This window comes from Crinia signifera, chromosome 11 (assembly GCF_055691185.1).
Source record: "Crinia signifera chromosome 11, ASM5569118v1, whole genome shotgun sequence".
NCBI classification, from domain to species: Eukaryota; Metazoa; Chordata; class Amphibia; order Anura; family Myobatrachidae; genus Crinia; species Crinia signifera.
Window position 1 is genome coordinate 1757332 of NC_139227.1, and position 12886 is coordinate 1770217.

Here is a 12886-nt window from a genome sequence, read left to right on the forward strand (position 1 = left end):
CACCACGCTTCGGGCTCGCCACACTATTCTATTCTCAACTCCACGCCGACGTGGATAGTGGGGGTATGAAAAGGTCAGAGGATGCGTAACGCCGCCCCTCGCGGGCTCGCTGCGCTCGCCACGCTTCGGGCTCACGTTTATAGTGGGGGGGTGGCGTGGGGTATTGTATGCCATATACAATGTCATACAATTGTAAAATTGTATGATATTGTACAGTATCGCGCGGCATCGCATCGCATGCCTTATGGTATGGTATGGTATGCGATGGGCGCCGCCAAAATACACAAGTACCGACTTTAATGTCTACTTTATATTGTGTTTGCTGTGTTATGTTATTTATAAGGTGTGTACACACGGTGGCAGTTAACAATTTGTGCACATTGGTGGAACATTTGGGTCGCAAGGCCTAAAAATAAAATGTGAAGTGCATGTGACAAGGCTTCCGATGTTGACTATATCGCCAACATCGGAAGCCATATCTCACCGTCTGGGCACACCATTATTGTACTGTTGTAGCAGACTGCAGTTTTATGCTACGGTCAGTAATGTGGTATTTTACTTTTAAATTAGGCGAGTTGTAAGATTTTCATTGCAGTTTAAAAGCGAAGGTTGCTGTTTTATGATCTTATTATTTTACTGCTGTAGCATACTGTGTTGTCATGGTGTTATTGCGGATTGCTGTGCATGTTTTTAATAGGATAGTACCTACAAGTACATAATTTTATTTTACTGGTGGAGTAGCATGTGGTTCAATGTAATTAACATCTGCGGTAGATTTTCAAAAATGTACTAACATATTAATATGTATTTTTTTGTTTTTCACTTTTGTTTTGTAGACGCTGTTATCAGGTTGAAAATCCCCATTTTTTTTTTGAATTTTCCCCTTTCCAGAGATTTGGTAATTTTTATTAAATTCTGTTTACACTTGTATTTGTAATATTAACCATTGCAGTTCATGGTATTTGACATAATACATAGCCTTCATTGATGTTGTTTTCTTTCTATTTTTTAGTCATGTCACGGCCGATAGACAATCGCTTCTGGGGTCAATTTATTGACATGTACAAGGAGAACCGCTGCTTGTGGAAGAGAAATCACAGGGAATACCGTAACCCAGAGAAACGTAATCAGGCATACCAGAAAATGGCTGATTTCAGTAGGAAGTTTCACCGTGCTGCAGACTCTGCCTGGGTTCGGAAGAAGATTGCAAATCTGCGAACCGTGCTGGTAAAGGAGCACAAACGGGTCTTGGGTTCAGGATGTTCAGGAGCCGAGACTGATGACCAATACAGACCGAAATTGTGGTACTACGAGCGAATGAAATTTATCGTCGAGCAAGAATCAGGGAGAAGAACAGAGGGAAGTTCAACGGAGGAAGGCTCTCAGCACTCACAATCTGAGAGTGCTGACGTTGTAAGTTTTGGATATGAAATGTATTGTATGTAACCAAGTCTAACATTGATAGACATTATAATTAATTGTTTTTTTTTTCTAGGGATTTTCCCCTGAGCCGGAAGAAGAAGCTGGTCAACAGGCGGAAGCAGTGCCCTGTCCTGAGGCACCGGCAACATCTGGTGCTCCGCCAAGGAGGCTGAGGAGGAGACCTGTCTCCCAGCCGACCAGCTCTCTTCAGACGAGCCAGGGGTATTGCTGTCCGTACGCGGCGGAGGCACTCAGGAATCCTCCTGATTATTTCTCTCAATTTGGAACCCACATTGGCGGGGAGATGCGGAACATGGCTCCCGACCAGTTCTGCTTCTTCAAGCGTGTGGTGCATCTTGGTTTGTTACGCGCATCACAAGGAAACTTGACTGCTGCGAGTACCATACTGGAAGCACCATCAGCCCCCACACAATTACCCCCACTGCCCAACTACCCACAACACCCCCGTATGCACTCTGCGCCGGTTAACCCGCCGCCTCACCCTACTTTTTATGCGCCGGGCCCCCCTGCAGGACCCCCTGCAGCCACCACCTCTCATGATCCCTCGTCGTTACCTGGTGTCATGTACACATCTTTGATGTGTACACAGTCCCCGGCACCAGATAACAATAGTTCCTGGTAAATTGACACTGAATTTGTTATCATTATTGTTTAAGTACTGACAGCAATGCCCTTGTTCTTCTCCCTGAATTATTCGACGATAAAGTTTGATGCTCGTTGGTATCACAATTTCGGTTTGTTATGGTCACAGTCTGGGACTTCTGAACATTCTGATGCCCGGACTTGTTGTGCTCCTTTGACCACCACTGTTTGGCAGATTTGCAACTTCTTCTGAAACCAGGTGAAGTTTTCAGCACGGTGACGCCCTACTATATCAGCCAATCCTGGTTGAGATGCCGCTGGTTACGGTATTCCCTTCCACAAAGGCAGCTGTTCTCCTTGTACATTTCAATGATTGATCCCAGGTCCCCCCCTAAAGTTTAAAACATCCCCTTTTAAAAAAAAAAAAAAAAAAAACTTAAATAAAAAAATTAAGTTATATTTAAAAAAAACGAGTCGTGTGTACTTATTTTAGAATTGTAGTGTTATTAATTGTTGGTTGTAAGAATTGATGTCTCTAATTGTATTATTTATTCCCTCAGGTACTATGGGTAAGAGAGGGGTGGAAGAACAGATCCTCCAATGTACAAGCACCCATCACGACCAGATGCTGCGGTGTCATTGTAGAAGCACCCATCACAGCATATGTGATGGGTGCTTCCACAAGTTGTAATCACAGCATATGTGATGGATGCTTCCACAAGTTTTCAGCTGTTTGCACATCTGTTTGGGTGCAGCACTCGCCACACTTTGGGTGCTGCACGCAAAACTGAAATGATAGGGTGTCATTGTGCAAGCACCCATCACAGTAATTGCAATGTGTGCTTGTACAATTCATTAGTTTGCACATCTGTTTGCGTAGCCACTGTTTGCGTACAGCGCTCGGCACACTTTGGGCGCTGCACGCAAAAAAAACACCACACTTTCAATGGCATACAATGCGATGCGATTAAACATTGTATAAGCACCCTAATGGGTGCTTATACAATGTTAAGCACCCTAATGGGTGCTTACAATGTTAAATGCACCCCCACTATAAATGTGAACCCGAAGCGTGGCGAGCGCAGCGAGGCCGCGAGGGGTGGCGGTACGCGTCCTACGACCTTTTCATACCCCTACTATCCACGCCGGCGTGGAGTTGAGAATAGATTAGTGTGGCGAGCGCAGCGAGCCACCGAGCCCGAAGCGTGGCGAGCGGACGCGGATACCTTCACAGGTATCCGCGTCCCCTGGCGAGCTTCACAGGTGTCCGCATGGCGAGGGGACGCGGGCACCTGTCAGGCCCACCAGAGGACGCGGATACCTGTGAAGGTATCCGCGTGCGCTCGCCACGCTTCGGGCTCGGTGGCTCGCTGCGCTCGCCACACTAATCTATTCTCAACTCCACGCCGACGTGGATAGTAGGGGTATGAAAAGGTCGTAGGACGCGTACCGCCGCCCCTCGCGGGCTCGCTGCGCTCGCCACGCTTCGGGTTCATGTTTATAGTGGGGGGGTGGCATGGGGGTGCATTTAACATTGTAAGCACCCATTAAGGTGCTCCATAGCACAAATGTGATGGGTGCTTGTACAATTTTTGCTCGCATCGCATACCGTATACAATGATGTACAATGCGACGCGATATGTAATATGCGACGCGATGTCTCGTCGCGTCGCATTGTACACATCGCACACCATTGTATACGGCATGCGACGCGATGCAATGCGATTTACTTACGCAGAATAGCCCTGTACTCAAATAGCGTACTGGGCGCCGCCAAAATACACAAGTACCCTGTTTCATTTCATCCACTGTGGAGGGATTGTAGAGGAACCTCCTTAACTTCCCCTAAACACATTGCCCTGCCCGAAGGTGCACGATCTGTGACGCCAACCCACTTCACATTACACTTTCGATGGCCATCCCTACACACTACACTATCGATGGCCATCCCTACACACTACACTATCGATGGCCATCCCTACACACTACACTATTGATGGCCCATCCCTACACACTACACTATTGATGGCCCATCCCTACACACTACACTATCGATGGCCCATCCCTACACTATCGATGGCATCCCTACACACTACACTATCGATGGCATCCCTACACACTACACTATCGATGGCATCCCTACACACTACAATCATACCCTCCAACTGTACCGATTTAGCCGGTACAGTACCGTTTTTAAATGGTCTGTACCGGCTAAATCATAGTGTACCGAATGTACCGGTTTTTGGGATCCCGCGCTGGTGTCAGTGCGGTCGGGTGGGCACTGGCGCTGTATCGCCAATGCGGGTCGGGTGGGCACTGGCACAACAAGCTGGGCCACAGAACGGTGACTCCTGCTGCTCCAGTGTTGCCGCCTTCTCCTCCTCCCCCCGCACGCCCGGGACCGGTGCGAGCTTCAGCCGCCGGGCGTGTGCTACGTCGCTTGCTCTGAATGACACCCAAGCAAGTGCAGGAAGGGAAGCGCCGCACAGTCAGTATAATAGGGCTTTCTGTGCAACTACATGTGTGGGTGTATCGGTTAGTTTCTCGTCGTGGAAATGATCCTTCACTGCAGCCAGCCACTCTTCTCCCTGTACTGCCCGTGCGCACGGCAGCACAGGGAGAAGAGTGGCTGGCTGCAGTGAAGAAGACTGACTGAGCGGCGCTTCCCTTCCTGCACTGGCAGTGCAAGCGACGTAGCACACGCGCGGCAGCTGAAGCTCGCACCGGTCCCAGCGTGCGGGGGGAGGAGGAGAAGGCAGATGAACTGGTAAGACCAAGTGGGGTGTCTTGGGGGGTGGATGACTGCTCCCACTATAACACTACTTCCACTCTTCGTCTCTGTTTCCTCAACTTAACTCAGTAGTAGTCGCATCTGCTACTATCTCCTGTTGCGAACTACAAGTCCCAGCATGCACTGCTGGCCACTTGGCGCTGGGGATCCACTATAGTGGTGCTGTTATGGAACTGTAGAATATGACATCCGATGCTGGCTGAAAGGGGAGGTCCACAAGCAACAGGACCAGGGACACCATCAGCATAGGTAACCTGGGTAGTGGGTACATATACATGGGGTGTAGTAGTTGGTGCACAGTACACATTCAGAAAGGGGACGTGGCTGCAGCGGTTTTTTTATTTATTTTTTACCATGGCCACGCCCCCTTGTTAATGGCCACGCCCTCTTTCTGAATGTGTACCGATTTCTTATCTTCAAATGTTGGAGGGTATGTACAATACAGATGGCATCCCTACACACTACACTATCGATGGCATCCCTACAAACTACACTATCGATGGCATCCCTACATACTACACTATCGATGGCCATCCCTACACACTACACTATCGATGGCATCCCTACACACTACACTACACTATCGATGGCCATCCCTACACACTACACTATCGATGGCCATCCCTACACACTACACTATCGATGGCCATCCCTACACACTACACTATCGATGGCATCCCTACACACTACACTATCGATGGCCATCCCTACACACTACACTATCGATGGCCATCCCTACACACTACATAAGGGGCCCGCACTCGCAGTGACAGCAGGCCTGGCCCCTCCCCCAGGCCTGACCAATCTCCTCGGCAACGCGGCCCCGCTCTCCCGTACTCAGTCTCCGCTTCGCTCCGGCTAGGGGCGGGCTCACTTCCGTGACGCAGTTCTTCCCATCTCTGTCCCGCACGAGGAGGAGGAGCCTGCAATCCCATCGTCACCTCCCCCTCCCTACGTCAGGGGCGCCCTGGCCGCTCGCGGTCCTTATCCCGGCCCGCCTACAGACGCCCTGCGCCTGACGTCAGCAGGCCAGCACCACCCCCTAACCCGCCGGCGCCTGGCAGTGACGTATGCAGGTCCTTAGGACGAAGGGGAAGTAACCTATACCATGGCTTTACAGGGTGACGGTGAGCACTGAGACACATGTATATTATAAACGTTTGCGGTACGGTATGTGGTGAGATTAGACGGCTCCTTCATGACGCCGGGATGGGAAGTAGTAATGGGGCTGAGAGGTGACTGATGAGGGGAAGCACGTGGTTCGGGATAATGGCCCCGGCACACAACTGCTCCCAACTCTAAACATTGCTGTAAAAGAGGGCCAGTGCCTTATACCATACTCGGCTACCTGACCCTCTCCAGGAAGACAATACTGTATGATTGCCAGCACCTGTGGGGAGCTAGGTAACTGATAAGAAAGGTGTCACCACAGGTGCTGGCAATCCTACATTACCAGGGAAGCCCAGGAACAGAGCATTGTGTCCTCCCTCCTGGAGAGGTGCATGCTGGGAGGTATGGATAATGTAGGATTGCCAGCACCTGTGGGGAGCTAGGTAATTGATAAGAAAGGTGTCACCACAGGTGATGGCAATCATACATTACCAGGGAAGCCCAGGAGCAGAGCATTGTGTTCTCCTGGAGAGGGGCATGCTGGGAGGTATGGATAATGTAGGATTGCCAGCACCTGTGGGGAGCTAGGTAATTGATAAGAAAGGTGTCACCACAGGTGCTGGCAATCATACATTACCAGGGAAGCCCAGGAACAGAGCACTGTGTCCTCCTGGAGAGGGGCATGCTGGGAGGTATGGATAATGTAGGATTGCCAGCACCTGTGGTGAGCTAGGTAACTGATAAGAAAGGTGTCACTACAGGTGCTGGCAATCCTACATTACCAGGGAAGCCCAGGAACAGAGCACTGTGTCCTCCTGGAGAGGGGCATGCTGGGAGGTATGGATAATGTAGGATTGCCAGCACCTGTGGTGAGCTAGGTAACTGATAAGAAAGGTGTCACCACAGGTGCTGGCAATTATACATTACCAGGGAAGCCCAGGAGCAGAGCATTGTGTCCTCCTGGAGAGGGGCATGCTGGGAGGTATGGATAATGTAGGATTGCCAGCACCTGTGGGGAGCTAGGTAACTGATAAGAAAGGTGTCACCACAGGTGCTGGCAATCATACATTACCAGGGAAGCCCAGGAACAGAGCATTGTGTCCTCCTGGAGAGGGGCATGCTGGGAGGTATGGATAATGTATGATTGCCATCACCTGTGGGGAGCTAGGTAACTGATCAGAAAGTTGTAACCACAGGTGCTGGCAATCCTACATTACCAGGGAAGCCCAGGAACAGAGCATTGTGTCCTCCTGGAGAGGGGCATGCTGGGAGGTATGGATAATGTAGGATTGCCGTCACCTGTGGGGAGCTGGGTAACTGATAAGAAAGGTGTCACCACAGGTGCTGGCAATCCTACATTACCAGGGAAGCCCAGGAACAGAGCATTGTGTCCTCCTGGAGAGGAGCATGCTGGGAGGTATGGATAATGTAGGATTGCCAGCACCTGTGGGGAGCTGGGTAACTGATAAGAAAGGTGTCACCACAGGTGCTGGCAATCCTACATTACCAGGGAAGCCCAGGAACAGAGCATTGTGTCCTCCTGGAGAGGGGCATGCTGGGAGGTATGGGTAATGTAGGATTGCCAGCACCTGTGGGGAGCCGGGTAACTGATAAGAAAGGTGTCACCACAGGTGCTGGCAATCATACATTACCAGGGAAGCCCAGGGACAGAGCATTGTGTCCTCCTGGAGAGGGGCATGCTGGGAGGTATGGATAATGTAGGATTGCCAGCACCTGTGGGGAGCTAGGTAACTGATAAGAAAGGTGTCACCACAGGTGCTGGCAATCATACATTACCAGGGAAGTCCAGGTACAGAGCATTGTGTCCTCCTGGAGAGGGGCATGCTGGGAGGTATGGGTAATGTATGATTGCCAGCACCTGTGGGGAGCTGGGTAACTGATAAGAAAGGGGTCACCACAGGTGCTGGCAGTCATACATTACCAGGGAAGCCCAGGAACAGAGAATTGTGTCCTCCTGGAGAGAGGCATGCTGGGAGGTATGGATAATGTATGATTGCCAGCACCTGTGGGGAGCTAGGTAACTGATAAGAGAGGTGTCACCACAGGTGCTGGCAATCATACATTACCAGGGAAGCCCAGGAACAGAGCAGTGTGTCCTCCTGGAGAGGGGCATGCTGGGAGGTATGGATAATGTATGATTGCCAGCACCTGTGGGGAGCTAGGTAACTGATAAGAAAGGTGTCACCACAGGTGCTGGCAATCATACATTACCAGGGAAGCCCAGGAGCAGAGCATTGTGTCCTCCTGGAAAGGGGCATGCTGGAAGGTATGGATAATATAGGATTGGCAGCACCTGTGGGGAGCTAGGTAACTGATAAGAAAGGTGTCCCCACAGGTGATGGCAATCGTACATTACCAGGGAAGCCCAGGAGCAGAGCATTGTGTCCTCCTGGAGAGGGGCATGCTGGGAGGTATGGATAATGTAGGATTACCATCGCCTGTGGGGAGCTGGGTAACTGATAAGAAAGGTGTCACCACAGGTGCTGGCAATCCTACATTACCAGGGAAGCCCAGGGACAGAGCATTGTGTCCTCCTGGAGAGGGGCATGCTGGGAGGTATGGATAATGTATGATTGCCAGCACCTGTGGGGAGCTGGGTAACTGATAAGAAAGGTGTCACCACAGGTGCTGGCAATCATATGTTACCACATGTATGTAATATGAATTTTATATACCTTTGACACTAGGGTGACCAACTCATCCCTTTAATCCGGGACACATATTAATTACAAAGGTTCTGTGGCTGACTTTCACCTGGTTTTAAACTGCCACAGAACCTGTGTAATGGTACTTGTGGAGTATCACCGCTCCCACGATGGCCATCGCACAGGAAAAAATCGCATGCGATTTGATCGCATGTGTTTTTTTAACAGAAAAGCATCCAAATGCATTGAAATTAGTATCAAACATGTTCAATGGCCCCCAAATGTCATTTTTGAGGCTGTACCACCCCCACTATCAACACAAACCCGAAGCGTGGCGAGTGCAGCGGTACGCGTCCTACGACCTTTTCATACCCCCACTATCCACGTCGGCGTGGAGTTGAGAATAAAAAGTGTGGCGAGCCCGAAGCATGGCGAGTGGACATGGATACCTTCACATCGTTGTACACATTTATCTTTCTGAGAGTAGTTCCATACGATATGCCCCTTTATGTAATAAGCTGGATAAGCAGATGTACTCTTTAAGCCCATTGCTTCGCTGTCATGTCTCGTCTTGTTTTTGCTTCCCCTTAAGATTTAGTTTATTTTTTCTCCATTGACTTGTAATTCTTCTTCAGCTACTATTTGCTTTACCTTCATTCATATCCGTTTGCAGTTACTATGTATACCCTCATTACTGGGATATGGCATTGAAAAATGCTCAATCCTGGGATTGTCAGGGTCCCAGGATTGGCATCCCTAGTTAGCAGGTGTGTGTCCGCCCCCACACCGGGAGCGGTGCAAACAGCACTGGGTGCAGGGATGCACGGTTCCTCCAGGTGCGTGGCACTGGCAGGAGAAGGGCGCCACCGGACGGCAGCAGCAGAGTGGGTGGTCACCAGATGGCGGCAGCAGCACTCCGCTGTTCAGGCTGCACGCCGGGGTCGGAAACAGCTGTGCAGCATCTGAGCAGGTGCTAAGACACTGCCCAGCATTTGACTGCACATGCGCCGTCTAATCCGGAAATCCTGGGATTGTATGCTCCAATTGTATACAGAGTTTTTGGGGCCAGATCCCAGGATCCCGCCGATGCCAATCCCTGGATTAGCCATCCTACCCCTGACCATTATTGCTGCATACTGTATCAGATGGTTCACTAAGGACCAGATCAGCCAGTCAGTCAGCTCCTACCTACCATGTTACAGGATGGGTTTGAAAATTGTTTATCTCTCTCCACGTTATCACTTTTTAATGCTTGTTACATGTGGCCCTAAGGACTTGCAGTCTGGTTGGGCCAATATATAATATATAGTGCGTAGCTCAGGTATCAAGCTTCCGAGCATGGTCATCCTTACATCTATCCCAGCCCTGTTTGTTCATGTTGGCTTCCAAGTAGTAAAACACAACGAGGTACAGTATACAGATGCGGAATAAGTAAATGCTAATAATAATATGCCTCACTACTGGGGTACGGGATTGACAAATGCTCAATCCTGGGATTCTCAGAGTCCCAGATACAGATGCGGAATAAGTAAATAATGCTAATAATAATATGCCTCACTACTGGGGTACGGGATTGACAAATGCTCAATCCTGGGATTCTCAGGGTCCCAGATACAGATGCGGAATAAGTAAATGCTAATAATAATAGTATTGTCACTGCTGCGTCTTGTATACATTTTGTTGTTTAATTCCTGTACTTTTTATCAGGTGATGATACGTGGTCTCCTCCGTCTGAGTCAGAAATGAAAATTCTGAGAGCAAGGCGAGAACGTCAGGACAAAATTAGCCGATTGATGGGAGATTACCTGTTAAAGGGGTACAGAATGCTGGGAGACACCTGTGACATGTGTGGGGTAAGTGAATGTGAGGCGCAGTAAATACTATCCTTTTGCTGAAGTTCATCAAACTGACCTGTTTCCTCCTCACGTCTATAGACCATATTATTACAGGACCGACAAAAAAAATTACTCTGCGTCTCCTGTCAAGATCTTGATTCTGATACTGAAAAGGATAACCCAGGTAAAGAACGATTCCGTTTTCCACTGTATTTTCTATTTGCCTTCCCAGTTTTTTCTACCATTTTTAGGCAATGCCTTTGCGCGGGATACAGTAGGTTGACGCATTGTTCGCGAATACACGCTATAGCGCATATTTTGCTCTACTTTGCGCACCCGGGACTCAGTTTTACAAACTAGGCAGGTCACCCGGGACACAATCTGATGCAGCAAGTTGTGTGGAAGCTGCCGGGTGTCCTCTGAAGGGGAGCGGATGCCAAGCGTCCAGAGCAGGTGATAGAGACAAGCAGCGGCCGGTGCTGGGGACCAGGAAATCCGCTGATCTTCCCCCGTCGCCTCACCGCATTACCCTGTCAACTCCTAACCTCTCGTCCCCCCCCCCATCACACACCCCCCGGCACCTTTCCCTTTCTATTGCTCCCTGTTGCCTTGCCCCATCGCCTTACCTGTCACCTCACCCTGTATCACCTTACCCTCTCTCGTGCCATCTCCTCACCCCTCCCCACCTCTCCTCATTTTGTCTCTCTCCACTGTCCCCTTTTTCTCTCTCCCACCATCTGCCCCTCCTAGTGCATTTTGGCATCCTGTAACCATTATTTGTAGATCTAAATTGTCATTGTTTCTCTTGATTTACTACCTCCTGACATTTATCCATTATAGGTATATGGTGTGTGTGTGTTTTGTAATACAACTACGCTGTATAATATGTTTGTATTCCATATGTTTTTTTTCTTAGCCCTCAACCCTCAAGCTGCTCTGTCTCAGGTGCGCGAGCATCAGCTTCCTTTGCAAGACAACGATGTCCGGGATCTCCCGACTGCCTCAATTCCCAGAACAAACTTTGATCCTGTCCCTGAGAATCCTGTTAGTACCACCTCTAATGTCCCTGAGCCAATCCTTGCTGCCGAGACTGCTCTTATGGAGAAGATTACCTGGGCTTCTCAGCAACTCAAAGAAAACAGTTCTGTGGAATATAATTCCCAGTTATGTGCACTTATTGGCACTTGTGCCAAGAGCTTGCGATCTCTCAAAGATCTTCATCACTAAGTTTAAACCCAGAGTAACTAGTTGCTGAGAACAAGACTTGTTTCAGTACCTCACCCAGCGACCTTCAGCCTCTTTGTTTTCCAGTTTTTATTGCCGTACCCATTGGTCTTTGTGTCATTTGATGCTTGTGCTGGTTATATGCGCTTTCATACAACTGTATATGTTGCCTATTTATTTCACTTTAGTTGATACAAAATTTTGACTTAGTGAAAAGATTGTTTTCAGTTTTCACAATATTTTGTGATATAAATTCATGTATAAATAAATATAAAACCTTTCTGTATACAATGCTAACAACAAAAAATAGTAACAGTTCTTATAGGTAGTAATATGTTTATTGTCATCAAATGCCCACATACACATGAACACTGAAGGAAATTCAGAGGTACAATAACCCTTTATGCTATGCCCGCATGTATGTGTCTGTGTGTGATATTATACAGATGGAGTGGGCCTCGCTCTTGCAGGGGATGGCGGAAGATCCGCCAGCCGCCATCTGCTCTGCGAAAGGGGGCGGCATTTCCCCCGGGTCCCCGCTGTCCGTCTCCCTGAAGTGGAGACGGACAGGGTTCCCGCCGCCCGGAAACTGAGACGCGCGTGTCTCAGTCAGATGGAGCGATTCGCCAGCAAGAGGGAGGCTAGCTCCATTTGTATATATGCCAAAGATGGCACTCAATGTACTGATACATAGAGCATATTCCCTGTGCCCCCACGCACATTACCTCGCACAGCACAAGAGGTATGTGCAGCCCCCAGATCGCATCAATCTAGTACAATAATCACAGAGAACATCGCTCTGTGTATGGACACCTTCAGAAGACCTGCTCTTGTAAACAATACACTGCAGGTTCCAGATAATCAACGTTTCAGACAATACAGTCTAAACAACCTAGACCGTGTATATACCTTATATACTCCGCCACCCCAAGAAACGTGAGCGGCGTTCCATGACCAGACTTCCGGGCCAGGCTGATGCTGATAATGTATTTGTAGGACAAAAGAAGAATTTGTGCGATAGATGCGCACCAAAGACAAAGGTATTTTTTTACAGAGAAAAATACTTGTTGCTAATTTAAAATTTAAACTTTTATTAATCAATTGGAAAAAAAATAAAAAGTTTAAATTAGCAACAAATAATTTTCTCTGTAAACCTCTTTGTCTTTTGTGTGCATCCACCTCGCAAATTCTTCTCTTTCTCCTACAAATAAATTGTCCTGATTTTTGCCGGG

At 48.8% G+C, this 12886-nt stretch overlaps 2 protein-coding genes across 3 annotated transcripts; both read left to right on the forward strand.

Moving 5' to 3' along the window:
• Positions 1 to 217: 217 nt before the first annotated feature.
• LOC146045373 (uncharacterized) lies at positions 218 to 2402 on the forward strand. 2 transcript variants are annotated; one of them, XM_083164153.1, is made up of 3 exons: positions 218 to 898; positions 1013 to 1413; positions 1496 to 2402. In XM_083164153.1, exons 2-3 carry the CDS (start codon positions 1015 to 1017, stop codon positions 2063 to 2065), a joined length of 969 nt encoding a protein of 322 aa, XP_083020279.1. In that variant the 5' UTR covers positions 218 to 898; positions 1013 to 1014; the 3' UTR covers positions 2066 to 2402. The 2 variants fall into 2 exon arrangements, with proteins under 2 accessions (XP_083020279.1, XP_083020278.1); XM_083164152.1 differs by having other exon boundaries at positions 218 to 1413.
• A 3340-nt stretch (positions 2403 to 5742) lies between these two features.
• ZNRD2 (zinc ribbon domain containing 2) lies at positions 5743 to 12117 on the forward strand. Its single transcript, XM_083164158.1, has 4 exons — positions 5743 to 5946; positions 10303 to 10448; positions 10530 to 10614; positions 11347 to 12117. Exons 1-4 carry the CDS (start codon positions 5928 to 5930, stop codon positions 11655 to 11657), a joined length of 561 nt encoding a protein of 186 aa, XP_083020284.1. The 5' UTR covers positions 5743 to 5927; the 3' UTR covers positions 11658 to 12117.
• Positions 12118 to 12886: the final 769 nt, after the last annotated feature.